Raw genomic sequence first — 16,321 nt, 5'->3', positions numbered from 1 at the left:
AGCATTGTTCTAAATCGTATTCTTATATTTCACTTTTCTAGTAACAAACTCCAAGCCAAGCACGCCGTTATCTGGACTACCTCATCTGAAGTGTGACTGCAGTGGTCAAACCTGTCCTGTAGGAGGATCGCTTTAACCCTGGCACACCTATCTGCAAACTGCTCCCTGTCCGCCCATGGCCACTTACCTCAAATGTATAGAAACTCATCACCAGTGGAGCTGGATTTACACAGGAAGTGTAACCTCCAGATTTCAGCCCATTATCTCGACCTGGTGAACTTGTTGCAGCTGAAGCACAGAATAGCAGCCAAGTGACACGTTCGTGTCTGCTCTTTGTAAATAAACTGTCAGATCCCAACGGTTCGGACGTAACCACCTTCATTCCAGGCTGCCGCAGTGCTCTGCACAGTGTCACATCACGACATTATTTTTATCTTTTTGCCTGAACGCAGTCAAGCGGCGGTATGCCGTGCCGCAGCTGCCGAGTTGCAGCACTTTACCACGATTTTGACGCAGAACGACAACAGTTGCTGTTTTCCTGCTTGTCTGACTCGCTGCTGTTAACCTAGTCTGGAGCACAGAAATGTGAACAGTGAGACTGACACACACACACACACACTGACAGCTATTACACACCTCACTCGCTGTAGTTTGGTAAAGATGTCTCAGCAGCTGCACAGTGAACATACTTTTTTTTTTTTTGCTAGAACTGTGATCAATGCCTTCCAGGGGCTTCATTCAGTTATTTGTTGTAGTCTTTATCTGGCTTCCTTTAGTGATTTGGACACCTATGTTTTCTCTAGACTCAGCTTGAAGACGTTTGACCGCAATTTTCAGATGTAGTGAAGGTGATTTTTTTTTTCTCCATTGGACAGCTGTGTAGTAAGATATCGTGTCCCAACAGGTGAGAAATGTTGTACGATTCTTCAGCAAAAGGCAAATTTAGTTTTAAACACATGGGCAGAAGTTCAGTTAAATGGTGCACAAGTGTAAAAATGTTACGCATCACTTTCAAAATCTGGTAGCTGGTTTTAAAAAAGGGGGGAAAGGATGGTGAGAAAATCCACCTAGACTTTATACTACTGAATTCCTGTTAACTGTACATGTGTATATAACGGAATTCATTTATAGATCATGTTTACAATTTAGGAGCAAATTAAATACTTCATCTATCTTAATCCTTTCTCAAACAAAAGTCTGATTGTTGCTTATTCCAGAGATCAAGCACATTGTGCACTTTAAGTCCACTTGTAGTTCTCAGTCATTTAACACAGTTGTGTGTAAAACTATTCACTCAAGCGAGAGCTAACGAGTTTTCCTGTCATTTTTCCCCCCATAGATGATAATCTCCCGTTTCATGTTTGATCACAGACGTGATGATCTACCCACCCATGGTTTTAAACAATGTCTATTTTTGTGGGGTGTAGAGGAATCAGTCAAAGCTGTGAATCTGTAGCTGTTGCCTTAAAATATTCCCATCACACACTGAATTTCTTGGCACCTAAACTCCCAAACCTTAATATATTCAAGGAAATAAAGTTTCTAGTTCAGATTTATTTGAATGTAAATATATAATTGTATTGCTTCCTGAAGCTGCTGTCCTGCCATGCTGAATCTGTGCCTTTCCCTAACAATGTCTTATTTGCTCTTGAGATTTGGTGGCTAGATCCAATTCCATATATTAAATTTTGATGAAAATAAATGCGATCCTAAGTATTACGGTGTCTTGTGTCATGTTTACTGCTTTCTGTCTCGTTCTTAAATAAATGGTAATACAGAGACATAGCTGTTAAGCAATCTAATACATGAGGCTTTTATTTCATAAATCAAAACTTTATTAGCATAAATAATGTTATTTTTGCAGTGTCACTGGCATTCTCTATTGTTGAAGGCCACTGTAGATTTTTAAGTCATTAGCTGACTGATATTTTTTCATATTCCCTTTATTTTAATCATTGCTGGAAACATCAGGTAAAGGGTGCCGATTGTGCTACAGTGTAGCTTCTAAGGTCATGATCAAGTCAGCAGATTGGTCCTTACCACTGACAGGTAACTTCTTCAAAACTACACCACACTTAGTTAAGTCAGCCATACAATTGCCTTCAAATCAAGACCAAGTCCAGCTGTCTCAACATTACAAAAAAGAACACAGCAGCCATGGAATATGATCAGTGGCATCATGAGTCCTCCTCCTCGTTAAGTGCAGGACAGAAACAAAGTCCAACAACAAGCAGATGACGCTTAAATCTCAGTTGGCACCGGTTTTTGGTCCCTGCATTCTCACATGCTTGGCCTCCTCATCGATCTCATCCATGATCCGCTCCTGGGAGACTGAGTAAAATGTGTAGCCGTCTAATTTGGAAGCAAGTGGTTAAGAGAAATATTTGAAAGCATGAAAACAAAACAAATTTACCGAAAAAACTAAGTACATCCCATGATTAAGTAAGATAACTTCATTGTCCTATTGGATGACCCAATTCTGAAGAAGAATTACCTGTTGGGACAGATGGCCTCAGATTTGACACTAGAATACTTATACAGGGGAGTTCATGATAAACTCAATGATTGCAAGGTGTCCGGATCCTATGGTTGCAAAACAAGTCCAAATCATCACACCTCCACTGTGCTTGACAGCAAGGTGTTTGTACTCATATGCTGTGCATTACGGTCAATCCACGTTGGTCTCGTCTGTCCAAGGGACATTGTTCAAGAAGTCATATGGTTTGTTCAGAAGCAACTTTGCAAACTTATCAAGTGCATTTGATTAGCAGCACCTGGCTGCTACTGACGCGCTTAACTGCCATAAGAGTGGATGAAATTTTCAGATTTCGACATCTGTCATTCAAAATGCCAGTGATGCGTTCAGGAAACACGTTTATCCCAAAACACAAGAGGAAATATCATTGCTTTCAGTTAATGGATTTCATTGATCAACAGAATAATAAATTCCTTCAAACGAGGTGCTCCGGAGGCCAGTTTTCGCTGCCAGTTTCAGGGTTGGTTAAATTACCAACCCTGAAACTCTTAATGAGTTCTCTTTTAAACGCAACAACACTGATGTTTACCTTTGGCAGTACACTTAAATCGTTTTACACCTACCTGAGCTAGCTGTCACGTTAGCATTCAATGAAACTGACAGCTATTACTCTAACTTAAGTAAGCCGATACATTTGCGTCTGTCTTAATACTTGGTAAACGAGCTTAACCTAACTCCTAAACAGAGGACACAGCTTAACGTTAGCATGCTACGCTAACGTTACATAGTTCACCTTGCGTTGACGTTTGACAAGGATACAAATTCCCAACACGAGCGCACCGATAGCGAGTCCCGTCACCACGTTTCGTGTCCGCAGCTTCGACGTTCTCCTCTTCCACTGTTCCAGTTCCACCTGTCTGATAAAATGCATTTGATCTTGAGAAAGACCCTCTTTGGTTGGGTCTATCCTGGCTGCGTATGGAGCGTTGGCTTTCTGAGGCGGCGTTTTGTCGGCCATATCTGCACTTCGTGAGGTTAGCACGGCGCTTTCACGATTGTTACACGCGCCGCTGCGTTCTAAACACTCTGCTCTGTCAAAGCGCGCTGCGTGTGTCCTATCCGGGTGTTATCAGATCTGCGCTGAGAGGAACCGCCAAGAAAACAACGTGTGCAACTTACAAATGAGTCGCAGAGGTAGTTTTTGGTTCCTGTTAGAAGACGGTCCTACGGGGGAAACATGCGGGAATAGCGCCATCTTTTGGAAAATATAAGACGCAGGTTATTTATTTATGGGTGTCTAGTTTTGAAAAAGTAAATAAACTTAAGAGTAGTCTGTCACATAAATGTAGCTGTCTGTCGTGCTCAGAGTAAGTTACTGAAGTTAAAATGGCGAAAAGATTATTTTTTTCTCCAAGTAAAAGTAACGCAGCAGGTGTAAAATTCAGGAAGGCCTCTTTTGACCTACTGACTGATTTTCTTGTAAATCTGGACAAAAGAAACAAAGATAACCTCCTGAGTTCAACGAAATATTGCGGGAATTTCAAAAATAAGAGAGTCATTGGTGAGTATTGCTCCGTTTTATTATTTTGTAGAAAACATTTGTTTGTCTTTTATTCGTAACGGTAATTTTAAAAAAAATATCGCAAGATTTTCAGCTGGAATCACGTGAATAACCGTTTTTCTTTCCGTTATTGCTAACTGAAATTTATCAATGAGCCAAGTAGAACTTGTTTTATTATTATGTATTTCTTTGTTTTTATTTGGATTTTTTAAACCTTCCTCCAGATGTCTGAGATTTTATTTTTATTTTTTTACTTTTAGATGTGGTTGTTTTGTGTTTGCCGTTTTTTGTAGATTTTTTTAATGCTCACTATTATAGAGTTTTATTTGTTTGTTTTGTTTCTTAACATGCCTCACATATTGTTCTTTTATATTTTTTGTATGTTGTTTTCTCCTTTCCTTTTTCATTACTTTAGTTTTTGTTATTTTATTTGTAAGTCGTTTTTCTTGTTGTTGTTGTTTTGTAATGGTGGGGGAAGTTCAGAATCTGACATTATCAGATCTGCTTTGAGAGGATATAGTACACAAATTTGGGGTATATGAAGTATGCTATGTACTTCATATATCCCAAATTTGAGAATTTTCAGTGATTAAAAACCACCAGGTCATTACATACCCTATAAAATAACTTAAGTGAAATCATATAACAAAATAAAACATAATAAGCCAGAACAAGTGAGTTCAATAAGAAATAATAAAATATGATAATTATAATAAATAAAGAAAATAACTCAAACAACTCAAATGTTAAAAATCAAATTAAGTTAAAATCTTAATACATTGAAATAATGTGACAAGAAAGAACATTTTAATTAAATGCTATTTTTGAAGCTGGGAAAAAAAAGTTTTAAAAAAAGTTCAGTAAATTCAATAAAGCAGGGGTTTCAAACTCCAGGCCTCAAGTGCCAGTGTGCTGCAGGTTTTAGATCTCACCCTGGGTCAACACACCTGAATCAAATGATTAGTTCATTACCAGGTCTCTGGAGAACTTCAAGACATGTTGAGGAGGTAATTTAGTCGTTTAAATCAGCTGTGTTGGATCAAGGACACATCTAAAACCTCCAAGACACCGGCACATAAGGCCTGGAGTTGGACACCCCTGCAATGAAGCAAAATAAAACAGAAAAAAAATGCTTACTAAAGTCATTTAAAAGAAAAGGCACAGCAGAAGTATTATACCATGAAATATACTGCTAGCATAAGAGAGAACAGCTGGCTCTCTGCTAGACAGATGTGTTGTAAAGAGCCACAATACAAACACAACACTTTGTGAGGCCAACTGTCTTTTTATAGTCTTGTAAATGCCCAATAAACAAGTGCTAAAGCAAACTGAGGCTGGCTTCAATGACAAACTTGTCCAAACTGTCAAAAACTAAACTAAAATCATTATGTATGTTTGGATTACTTTTATTTAGTATTCTAAGTAAAACATCTTTGGTTATGAAAAATAAATTAATTTATTAATTAAACTAAATCAGGTTTTTAACATGTTTTTACTCCTATAGCTGTTCATTTAGTTTTACTTAACTGTAGTGACCTTGTTCAGATAAAATAATGTTAAAAAATAGTCCAGATGAAAATAATGCAGACTTAAAGTAAAACTGCAGCATATCATCCATGGTAGATAACCTACTATAAACCACTACTGTGTACACACCAGACTTACAGCAGAGTGTCTTTTGTGTATTTCAAGCCTTTGGGGTGAAGTCTGTCTTTTGTCAGCAGGTAGTGACTAAGCTGTATAGGACTACCTCTGAATGGCCCACTAAGCCTCATTGCACCCTGTAATCACTCTGAAGTCTTTCATACATCTGGATCTGTGAACCCTGTCATTATGGAGGTCGATTCACAATATAAACTCCTTGAGGCAGCTGAGTTTACCAGCTAGGAGCATCTCCGCAGACAAATCCTGTGAGAGAGGATGAGGAGGAGCAATGGAAAACAGTGATAATAACTTTTAATGAATCCATATGCTTCCTTGTAGCCCACAAATCAGCTAAAATACCGTTTATATGGCTAGATTTATGGGAACAGCCTTGTGAGGAGTGCTTATCAGTGTTGGTTTCACCTGTTATTGTCAAATGTTGCAGAGATGAGGGCCTAAATGTAAAGTCTCAAGGAGGCAAAGGGAAACTTAAAGCAAGCCATTTATTGAGTTGCTTTAAATTCAAAAGATGCAGTTCAAAAGGAAAACTGAAAACTAACCTGCTAAAACCTTAAATCTAAAAACACACTAAGGCTGGAAAGCAGGTAGAGAAATGTGAGCAGACACTCTGACTGTATATACACAGGCAGGCAATTTGGAAAGGTAGAGACAGCTGGGGAGAAAGACACAGCTGAATTAAATCACAGAGTACAAGAAAAGGGGATGTTAAATTAAAACAGAAGGTGGGATGGCTTAATAGCATAAAACACAAATACATAATACACAGAGGATGCAGAGAAGTTAATAATAACTTCCAAATTATATTTTTAAAATGATGAAATGCAAGGTTTGAAACAGAGATACAAAAAATGGACAGTTTATTTCTAAAACTTGTCATGTTTGAGTCATAATACCTCAAATACCTTTACATGTACATGTAATGAATGTGGAAATTGTACTTTTTTTTTCTTAAGAAAGCTTAGCTTGTTGTGTGAATGAACTGTCCATAATTTTAAGACTAAAGGAAATGGAAACATTTGGAGATTTTTTTAAGGTTTATTTATCTCACGGGTTATGTAACTTGTAGTGGTCCAGCCCACGTGAAATCAAATTGGGCTCTATGTGGCCTATGAAGTAAAATGACCTTCAAACTATTCCCTTACTTATTCTATTTCTTATTCTATTTCTAAGAATAAGGACCCCACCCATCCTAAACTCATTTTGGACACTTCTATCCATAACCTTATTCTTTTGTTATCTATCCAGATCTAATGAACTTATGCAAGGGCTGGAATGTGGATTAAAGCTAGAACTATTTTCCACATCTTCAAACTGTATCTGCAAAAACTGGCACCCAAATGTGCATGATGCCAGGTTTATGCTGGTGCCAGCGTGACAGGATGTGAACATTGATGCTTCCCCCCTCAGCTGGATGCTTCTTTTACTCGTCTGATTTAGATCTGAGAAGAAAATAGTTCCTCTATGCAACTCCACACAGCCACAGACCATACAAAGGATAGTAATAATAATGTGTTAGTCCCCGTAGGGAAATTACTCCTCTGCATTTAACCCATTCACCCAGTGAGGCAGTGGGCAGCCACCAGTGCAGCGCCCGGGGAGCAGTGTGTAGGGACAGTACTTTGCTCAGGGGTACCTCAGCGTAGCTGTTCAGTGGATTCAAACCCCTAACCTTCCAATCATGGGGCAACCACTTTACCTACTGAGCTATCCCTGCCCCTTTTTCCTTTTCTTTTTTTTTCTTTTTTAAATAATAATAGACATAGCTTTGTAGGATTAAAAAAAGTGTGGCCAACCCAGAATTCCTCTAAACCTGCAAATTTAAATATCCATAACAATTTCTCCAGCTCCAAAAAGACTTTCAGTCCTATAGTTGTTTATGGGGAAAGAGCTCTGATCTCTGTAAATAACTTCCTGAGGACTTTATGGGCTAAACCACTAGGTAGACGTCTCTGCAGCTAAGATATCTTAAACTGGTGAACTCACATCAAACTAGTATAGATTTCTAAACACCACTACAGGTCAGAGGAAACATTGGTACATTTGAATTTGGGGTTAAGTGTCCCTTTAATAAACACATGACGTTGCTTCTAAATTATTTTGAATGTTTTATGTTTTGCTCTTGTGCCTTCCTCTCCTGTGTTACTCAGAGTACATCTTACTGATAACTAAAGAACTGAGACTGGATCCACTGGTTGGTTACCACGCTGTTGAATTACTTCAAAGGTATGATTGAGCAGCACATGTAACTTTCCCTGTTGGTTACACCCTGTGTATTACTGGTTTTAGTTAGCATACTGTCACTTATAATAATAATTATAATCATTATCTTTGCCAGGTTCATGGTCAAATACATTGAAGATTTCATAACCGCACCCACACCTAAAGGTGCAACTTCTAATCGTCCGAGAAGTTATGAGGATGCTGTTTATAACAAACTGAAGGACAAATTCCCGCTGATCATCTTCTCCTGTGTTCAGCTTGCGAACAAACTGTCTCTGCACAGTCATGCAAGTTCTGCCTTGCCAATGATTACTTATGTCAGTTACCCTGAGATCGCAAATAGAATAATCTTGCATAATTCTTCCACACCTTTTGCAGATGATTGACAACAATACTGCTGTACACTTTCTACACTCAGTCGACTGCACTGTATCCAAACAGGCTCTCCTGGAATCAGAGCTGATGGTCTTGAAAGGGCTTAAATTCAGACTAAATGTCCTCAACCCACTGACTTATGTGGAAATACTTCTGGAAGTTCTCGGTAAGGGTCCATGTATGCACAGAAAAGTTTATTACATATTATAAATATTAATGTCAGTGCTTTGAGATGATTACATAAACTCTTGTAGGACACAATGAGCCATCAGTCCCTATGAAGCATCTTTATCACTACTGCCACCATGTTCTCCAGTTTATCAGCCTGGAGAGGACTGCCATCTATGAAACCTTGTTAATGACAACCACTGAGCGTGTCAGCCCATCCAGGGAACAGAGGTATTAGATTTGGCTTTAAGAAAATATTTCTGATAGATGGTAGAATGGACATGCAGCTTTGGAGAACATTCAAAGGTCAGATGGTCCAATCACTTTTCTGTGACCTTGATGGGAAATGTCATGAGATCCATTAAAGATCTGAAGAATTCATAAGGACACAGGGAAAGAGAACCACAACGAACCTCAGAGAATCTGACTGCACTTGCATTAGCTGTTTAATAATGTGGTTTTTGATGTTAAGACAGCAATGTGCTGAAATCTGACTACAAAAGATTCATCCTATATAATTTGCCCTTTTCACTGTCCTTATAATACTGTTTTATACAGCTCATAATAGAGAAACTGTGAAAATATGACTTCATTACTGAAGTTATAAATTTAAATAAAAAGGAATAAATGGCCTATAAAGTGAAATGAAATGTTTGTTACCCTGAGATTACTTTCTCAGCCCATCAGCTCATATTTCCAGATCCAGTGTAATTCCTGCCTATATTAAGGCTTTCTCTGACTGAAGTTAAAAAAAATTTATCCCAATCATAAAGGTTGGCAATACAGCAGCAATTAAACTGAGGATATAACTGAGTTAGCAAACTGAATTACAATAAACCTTAAATAGCTCATGATCTTGATTTAAAGACCTGTTTCCTTTTTTTTTAACCTTCTTCAAAACTTAGCAGGTTATGGCACAAAGTTGAACGTACAATTAAACAACATTTACATGATCTGCATTACTTACATCATTCATATTGATCCTTTGGTCTGATGATGTATTGCTGTGAATTATGGGACAGCTTTATCTTCTTTCCTTTCATAAAGCTTGGTCTGGTGTATTCTCTGCTGAAGGAGGTAATACAGGAAGCCCTGAAGCGCCATTCTTTAGTATTTAGAGAATTCGACCAGCTCTTTTTTTGGTTGTCACACAGATACTTCAGTGTCACTTCACTTAATTCAAAAACCTACAGCTTGTCAGGCCAACTAGTGTTCATAATAATTTAGGATGATGCGGTACAGTACACACTGGACAGGTCAGCAATCTGTTGCAGGGCTAACGCAGAGAAACAGCCAACCATCACGCTCACATTCACACCTACAGTCAATTTAAAAATACCCATTAACCTAACCCCATGTATGTGTTTGGACTGTGGAGGAAGCCAGAGTACTTGGAAAAACCCACACAGACACAGGGAGAACATGCAGACTCCACACAGAGGCCCCAGGCTGGATCTGAACCCTTCTTGTTCTCTTGCTTGCAAGTAAAAACATAAACAAAACCCCAACATTTTTTGCCATCCACCTCAAAATCTCAGGTTACTTTCTGAAAATTTCAATTGAGTTCAACTTAGTGATTTTCTCTCAAGTTTGAGTTATTTACCTGAAATTTTGAGACTATGTTTTCTAAACTGTGTAATCTATTTTTTTAAACAATGCTGGGAGTGAAAAAAAATATTTGTAATTAATCAACTAAAGCTGAAAGACTTTTAATGCCACAACAGACTGATGTCAGTATAGAAAATTACCCATCCACTATTTTTGATTTTGTGTGATTTAATATGTCATCAATCATTTGTGAAAACCAGGGAACAATTTGTACCAGTGACTGAAGACTGCATGCTTCTGGGTGTTGGTGTCATCGCTGTGGCTGCATTCATCCTCAGAAAGTGGGAACAGGTAAAGTAAAATTTCTTTTTTTATATTACACCTGCAACAGAAATTGTTGTCACTGTAAAGGTTCAGATAACCTTTTTAAGTAACCTACTTGATTTCAATTAAATTAAATCTGAATCTAATCGAACTGTGTTTAACTGTAGGTAGTTGGAGAACTGAGCCACATCACAAGAATCTCAAAGAGAAGCATCACTGATTTTGCTCACGCGACTTTGGTGCACATTGTTGGCATCAGCTCCAGTGTCACTCCACTCTCATGACTGGCATGAGAAGAAAAAAATCTGTGTGCTGCAATAAAATGCCACCTAAACAAATAAAAAAATCACTAAAGATTGGCGATGTTGCCAAAGTGTTAGAAAAACTGTTAACTGTTCATTCTGTGAAGCCAAATAAATAAAAAGAGATTAGAGCTGTGGAAATACAATTGATTTAGTTTCAAATACTGTTACAGCCTTACTATAGCTGCTGACACTTATCCACTCGCTTAAATTTGATGCACTGCAATTTATTATAACACTCAAATGTGGATTTGAGCTGGGGATCAAATGCCCATTAACATTTGACGGGTCCTCCTCATCTTTCTTCTTGTCATTAGGCAGGCAAACATGCAGGGAATGAACATCAATCGCATCTGCAGAAAGAAATAAAAAAAACTGAGTTGCTGTAGAGAGAACCCAAAATCTTCAAATGTGTTAACATTTATGCTTTGGGATGAAACTGACATCTTCTTGTGTGTAGTAAATTTAAAAAAGGCAGATGAAAAACAAAAACAGGAAGGAAAACAAAGGACCAAAGACGATGGGAAGATTATATAAATAAAGGGTGAATTACAAAACATGACCCAGGTAGCAAAAGGTCACAAGTGGAGACAACCCCCCAAAACACACAAGAACACAAACCATCAGAGGAAACCAGGACATAACAGAGAGAAATAACTTGCACCAAAATGTGAAAACTAACACTTAGTGGGACAAGACAAGGCACCAGGAATTAGGAAAAGCTAGAACCACAAAGTGGCACAGCAAAACAGAGACAATATTAGGACCATGACACATCCATTTTATGCAAAAACATAAATAATTAAAGAAAGTGAAAAATAAAATATTAAGATTGTATAGTTACCCAGGGCGGCTGGGAGTTAAATGTGGATAGATAGAGTACAGTTCCTGAGATGATCATGATATCCACTATATCTGACACATCAGAGCGCCCAGTGATGCCATCACCCTGAAACAGATGGGGAAGGACAAAGTGCAGTCATGTAATTATAGTTTTAATTTTTCAAAAGCCTGTTTTTTCTTTTTTATTCTTTTTCTCAGTTTACCTGTTGAATTCTCATGTAACAGTCCTTCAAGTCAAACACGTTTGGGTCCACGACTACCCTCCCCTTACAAATTTCACATCTTTGGACAGCACGGAAAGATAACCCTGGAAATACACACACATCGTGACTAAGCATATTGACCATAATACTACCGTATAGCTTTTTCTTTTGCAGGCAACTTTTTTGGGGGCTATACCAGCAGACACAGTGGAAACAGCAACATTATCTTCCTGGTTAAAACTGGTCTGAACCATAGAAAGATTAATTAAGAGGTCCAGTCAGGCGGGGAAAAAAAGGAACATCAATCAGATTATTGCACTGAAGACATTACAAGCAGACATTGTAGGATGATAAATGGGCTCCAGTGTAGGAGGTCTTGCCAGGGCTGCAGTTTTGATATTGTTATTCCTCTTTCAGTAGAGAACATTATTTAATTTTGTTCTAATCAATATTATAGGTAATTGGATAATATGGAAGAACTTTTTTTGCTGAAAAAATAGCATGTTGAAATGGCAAATTTCACCATTCATATAGAAAATTCAGCTTCTCAATTTTAGCTGCCTACCAACCTGAGTGGATTTTGGCCTTGAGCCATGTTTTCAGGCAGTCCAAGTGTATGAAGAGCAGACTTCCTGAACACAGGCAGGGTGACAACAATGGGTTGCTCGGTGACGCGTCACTGCTGTAGCAGATCCGGCATCGGTCTTTCTCTTTTTCCTCCTCATTGTCCTGTAATGGCTCCTCTAACATCCTACAGGTAGATGATATATCACATTAGACAATATGTCTAAATGGGAACCTGTTATGTTTGACTCCACATACTCTCATACATATACTGTTATATATGGTGGAATCGCATTTTAACAAGGGCCAGCGTTTTGAATATTTAAATCAGTATAGTTTAAACTGCTCTGAATGCTGCTCTGAAACCTTGAGTCCATAAACAGCAGCCAAAAAATCTGTTCAAAAGCAGGGGCAAAGAGGTTAAAATGTCCTGTTTTACACATGGGATGAACTAAAGGGGCTCCAACAAGGTCCAATATAAGATTTCAAGAAATATTTTGAATCATTAAAAGCTTCTCTAGCGGTGAAGCTGAAAAAGTTCTCTAAATTTCCAGTTAAGTCACGGCTAATCAGTGTATTCCAAAGTCAGACATATTAACAATTGAAACATCCTGCAAGATTACCTAAAATTTGGTTGTAGATCACCTAATGTGTCTGTAAAAGTAATTCACCTCCGTTTGAATCTGGATAACATCTGTTCATCGCAGTCTTTTGAAGATGGGGGCACTTCAGCAGCAGCAGCCCCTTGGCACTCTTGATTCTGTGGAAGCGCTTCACCTTCACCAGCTGTCATCATAATGGAGGTTTTAGAGGTATATGGACCTCTTCTTTTATTACGAGACCGCAGTGTGTTGGCATTGCTGGTTCCATTCTGAAAAGCGCCGTCCTCCATGTTGCCCACACAGGTCTGCCTTTGAGAGAGGCCTGAGCTGAGTAAGGAGGGAGGACATTGCTTTGCCCCCTGAGTACAAGCTGAAAAGCCCGTGTTGACTTTGCCAGGTGGTGTCGGCATCACATGAGGTGACCTTCTTTGTTTTAGGACAGGAGTGACACTGCTGAGAGGAGCTCCACTCAGGACTGCTGACATACTTAACTGTGACCTGAAAGACTGCTGTCTAAGCGGGCTGTGAGAGCAGCCAGCAGAGACTGAACTTGACTGACGTGCTGTTTTCGAAAAGGTGATCGAATCACTCTCTCTACGTGTGTGCTGCCAGGAGTCTGTTAAGCCGCCATCTGCCTCCACCTCAGATTCACCAGACAATACATTCAATATGTGGCGATGTAGGACAGCGATGGTGTCTCCCTGGAAGTTGTCCAGAGTCTCAGCACTGGAGGGGAGCTCAAACTCTGCGATTTGCCCGTAGCTTGTTCTGTTGAAAAGGTGGTTCACATTGTTCCTGCTCTTCAGGATGTCTTGGCTTTGTATTTGTTTACACGCTTCCCTGTGGGTAGATCCATTTAATACAGCATCTTTCACAAGCTTAGACCTGTGCTTGATGTGATACGGGACATTGTGTGCTATATTATGGTGAGAAAGGAAAAGAAATTAAACTTATTGGTTTGGAATGAAAACATTTTGGATATCAAATAACAACTAATATTATAAAATAAATAAATAAAACACAGGGTAGTTAGAAAACCGGTCCAGGTCCTGCTACAACCTGCAGCACAAAATGCATTCTAGAAAACTTACATCTGGATGGCAGTGGGGGCTTTCCACAGTGGGGCATTTTTGAAGTCACTGCCAGCTCTGCACTCATGCTCTGGGTTACGCTGGAAAAAGCTTGACAGCGGGACACTGAGGCTTTGTTCAGAGGGTTCTCTGGCTCAGATGAAGCACACTTCCCAAAGCTGTGGGGGGCCAACTACAGGTGGCAAACAGAGAGGTTGCTGGAGAGTGAGACTTTTGGAAAGCTGAGCTACTCAAGAGGGATATCGGATGTTCCTGTTTTGAAAGTGTTCTTACCTTCGGGGCTTCCCTTGCAGCTGACACTGAGTGCAATTGTGTGAAAATATTCGGCACGCCCGAAATATTTGCTTTTGTCTCCTGACTCCACCTTTGATAAAAATTCTGATAAAACAGATTCAATACAGTGGATGAGAAGGAAGGATATACAGCATGTCCGTATGAGTTTTTGTGTCGTGTACATCAAACTGTACCATGCTCTCAATCTGTAAATGTTTCCACCAAGAGGGCAGCATTACTCACAACGTGTTGTCCCCTGCAACACAAAGACAGTGAGAAATAGCATAAAAGCCAGTCTGAACATTTAAAGATACAATCAGGTCTCAGTTACTATCATAGAAAACAAGGCCATAGCATGACATAATGTCTGTGCTGATAACAGTTCAATACCATGAATCCTTACTCACTCTCTCTGCTTAAAAATTTTACAGAAACTAGTTACACACAAAACTTCCAGAAGTTAAACCTGACACAAATTATCTGCTATTTATTGTAAATAAATAGCCTGTCTGGAAGGAGTCTGAATAGTAATTATACAATGAAATCATTTTTATTTTTAGATTTTAAGAGCAAGTAAATAAGCTGGACATCAAAAGCAGGTTTATTTTATGAGAGCAACATACCTACGCTACACACTTCATCTGTTACACCTTATTTGCTTAATTCTTCCCATCACAGATTCAACAAGGTGCTGGAAACCTTCCTCAGAGACTTTGATCCACAGTGGCATGATAGCATTACAGTTAGTGCAGGTTTTTCAGATACACGTCCATAACATCAATCTCCCATTCCACCATATCCCAAAGATCATCTATTGGATTGAGATATTGCGACTGTGGTGGTCATCTGAGTACAGTGAACTCATTATCATGTTTGAGAAACCAGTTTGAAATATTTAAGCTTTGTTACATGGTCCAATGTGCTGCTGGAGGAAGCCATCAAACGTTGTGTACACTGTCCTCCTTCTGATGCTCAGTTTGAAATTCAGCAGTTCGTGATTGTGATTGGCTAACTAGACATTTGTGTAACCAAAAATGTGAACAAGTGTCCCTAAGAGACTATTTTTCCACTCAGTGTGCACTTCAAAACTCCAAAGTTATTTTTCAACATTGTTTTGTAATCACACTAAAGTTTAACATTACAAATGAACTTGGATTTACAAATGATGTTTAATAATTTTATTTAATAAGTAATACGTTAATAATTACCTCAGGCCTGCGCTTATTCACAAAGTATCACCATCACCAAAAGACAGACGGTAAATTAAATAGAAAAAAAGAAAAAAGACGTGGTTTCAAAGCGCAATGCGAACCTTTTAAAACTTTATAAATACATTTTCAAAAGGTACATTTCAAACTTTTCATTCCCTTAACTTAAATATAACTACAGTAATATAAAACATTACATATATGACACTTTTTTTGACTTACTTTGTACTCGGATAATGACCACTTTGTGTACAATACATCCACCACTGCGGTTTTTTTTTTTCCAAATGATACGTTTCCATCGAAACCAGAATCCGCAGCTGCGCGGTGGCTGGTGTCCAGTTCTAACCACGTGTTTCTAGACAGGGCGGGGAGTTTGAAAATATTTAATTTTAGCGCTCTACGGGAAATAAAACCTGCATATGTGGACACGACGGTCACATCTGATCAAAATCACTAGAATTAAGCGCTGCTCTCTGGCTGGATGTAATGTCAATTAAGACAACAAGAATTCCTTGGTCCAAGCAAAGATGACAGTACACGTATAGGCTAACTGCTTTGGAGCATAGTCAGTAATTTTAAAATAACTGCCTGAAAATACGACCAAGATGACTACTTATTGGCAAGTTTGTCTTTGATTATGATCAAATTAAAGCTTTAGCAAGACAAGTTCAAAGAGTTGTTGCAAAGCCAATATTCAACAGTTTTAGATTAACTGGAATAAACAGCTCATATATATTTTTTTTTCACACGTGACAGAGCTTCCGCCGTTTTTTTCCCGGATGGCTGCAGACACGGAATATTTCACCTGTTCTGACTTCCTCTGTTTTGTTGATGTTTAGAAACAAATGTTTTACATTTACATTCATTCAGCTACTTTTTCTATCCTCTTAAGCTT

The 16,321-nt window shown here is 38.6% G+C and overlaps 4 protein-coding genes across 6 annotated transcripts in view; 2 read left to right on the top strand and 2 right to left on the bottom strand.

The window, feature by feature from the left end:
- wnk4a (WNK lysine deficient protein kinase 4a) overlaps positions 1 to 1,716 on the top strand; it is a 49,864-nt gene extending 48,148 nt beyond the window's left edge. For both annotated transcript variants that reach the window (XM_085466773.1, XM_085466772.1), the window contains one exon: positions 42 to 1,716. In XM_085466773.1, coding sequence (XP_085322899.1) covers positions 42 to 44 — 3 coding nt within the window. In that variant the 3' untranslated portion in view covers positions 45 to 1,716. The remainder of the gene's footprint in view (positions 1 to 41) is intronic.
- A 71-nt stretch (positions 1,717 to 1,787) lies between these two features.
- On the bottom strand, positions 1,788 to 3,570 carry coa3a (cytochrome C oxidase assembly factor 3a). The gene is made up of 2 exons (XM_085466777.1): positions 3,296 to 3,570; positions 1,788 to 2,352 (listed from the first exon to the last, which is right to left on the bottom strand). The coding sequence occupies exons 1-2, from the start codon at positions 3,492 to 3,494 to the stop codon at positions 2,249 to 2,251; spliced, it is 303 nt and encodes a 100-aa protein (XP_085322903.1). The 5' UTR covers positions 3,495 to 3,570; the 3' UTR covers positions 1,788 to 2,248.
- A 32-nt stretch (positions 3,571 to 3,602) lies between these two features.
- cntd1 (cyclin N-terminal domain containing 1) lies at positions 3,603 to 10,785 on the top strand. 2 transcript variants are annotated; one of them, XM_085466776.1, is made up of 7 exons: positions 3,603 to 4,037; positions 7,850 to 7,925; positions 8,038 to 8,239; positions 8,364 to 8,463; positions 8,552 to 8,696; positions 10,274 to 10,364; positions 10,505 to 10,785. In XM_085466776.1, the coding sequence occupies exons 1-7, from the start codon at positions 3,863 to 3,865 to the stop codon at positions 10,619 to 10,621; spliced, it is 906 nt and encodes a 301-aa protein (XP_085322902.1). In that variant the 5' UTR covers positions 3,603 to 3,862; the 3' UTR covers positions 10,622 to 10,785. The 2 variants fall into 2 exon arrangements, with proteins under 2 accessions (XP_085322902.1, XP_085322901.1); XM_085466775.1 differs by having other exon boundaries at positions 3,607 to 4,037; positions 8,038 to 8,209; positions 8,301 to 8,463.
- A 65-nt stretch (positions 10,786 to 10,850) lies between these two features.
- Positions 10,851 to 15,723, bottom strand: LOC146703509 (uncharacterized). The gene is made up of 9 exons (XM_085466774.1): positions 15,646 to 15,723; positions 14,410 to 14,471; positions 14,216 to 14,320; positions 13,943 to 14,114; positions 12,921 to 13,767; positions 12,255 to 12,436; positions 11,686 to 11,789; positions 11,484 to 11,588; positions 10,851 to 10,992 (listed from the first exon to the last, which is right to left on the bottom strand). The coding sequence occupies exons 2-9, from the start codon at positions 14,449 to 14,451 to the stop codon at positions 10,903 to 10,905; spliced, it is 1,647 nt and encodes a 548-aa protein (XP_085322900.1). The 5' UTR covers positions 14,452 to 14,471; positions 15,646 to 15,723; the 3' UTR covers positions 10,851 to 10,902.
- Between the last annotated feature and the right edge of the window lie 598 nt (positions 15,724 to 16,321).

Source organism: Copadichromis virginalis, linkage group LG8 (assembly GCF_057382275.1).
Source record: "Copadichromis virginalis isolate Kocher_CV1m ecotype Utaka linkage group LG8, C_Virginalis_male_GT1.1, whole genome shotgun sequence".
Taxonomy (NCBI): Eukaryota; Metazoa; Chordata; class Actinopteri; order Cichliformes; family Cichlidae; genus Copadichromis; species Copadichromis virginalis.
Note: the sequence above shows the minus strand (reverse complement) of the source record. Positions and strands in the feature narration are given on the sequence as shown.

Coding starts and splice junctions, on each gene's coding strand:
- coa3a (XM_085466777.1), bottom strand. CDS start 3,494: ATGGCCGACAAAACGCCGCCTCAGAAAGCCAACGCTCCATACGCAGCC. Junction 2,353..3,295: donor TGCGCTCGTGTTGGGAATTT/GTATCCTTGTCA, acceptor CTTCCAAATTAG/ACGGCTACACATTTTACTCA.
- cntd1 (XM_085466775.1), top strand. CDS start 3,863: ATGGCGAAAAGATTATTTTTTTCTCCAAGTAAAAGTAACGCAGCAGGT. Junction 4,038..7,849: donor CAAAAATAAGAGAGTCATTG/GTGAGTATTGCT, acceptor TGTGTTACTCAG/AGTACATCTTACTGATAACT. Junction 8,464..8,551: donor AATACTTCTGGAAGTTCTCG/GTAAGGGTCCAT, acceptor AAACTCTTGTAG/GACACAATGAGCCATCAGTC.
- LOC146703509 (XM_085466774.1), bottom strand. CDS start 14,451: ATGCTGCCCTCTTGGTGGAAACATTTACAGATTGAGAGCATG. Junction 14,321..14,409: donor ATTTACAGATTGAGAGCATG/GTACAGTTTGAT, acceptor CTGTTTTATCAG/AATTTTTATCAAAGGTGGAG. Junction 14,115..14,215: donor CTGCAAGGGAAGCCCCGAAG/GTAAGAACACTT, acceptor TGCCACCTGTAG/TTGGCCCCCCACAGCTTTGG.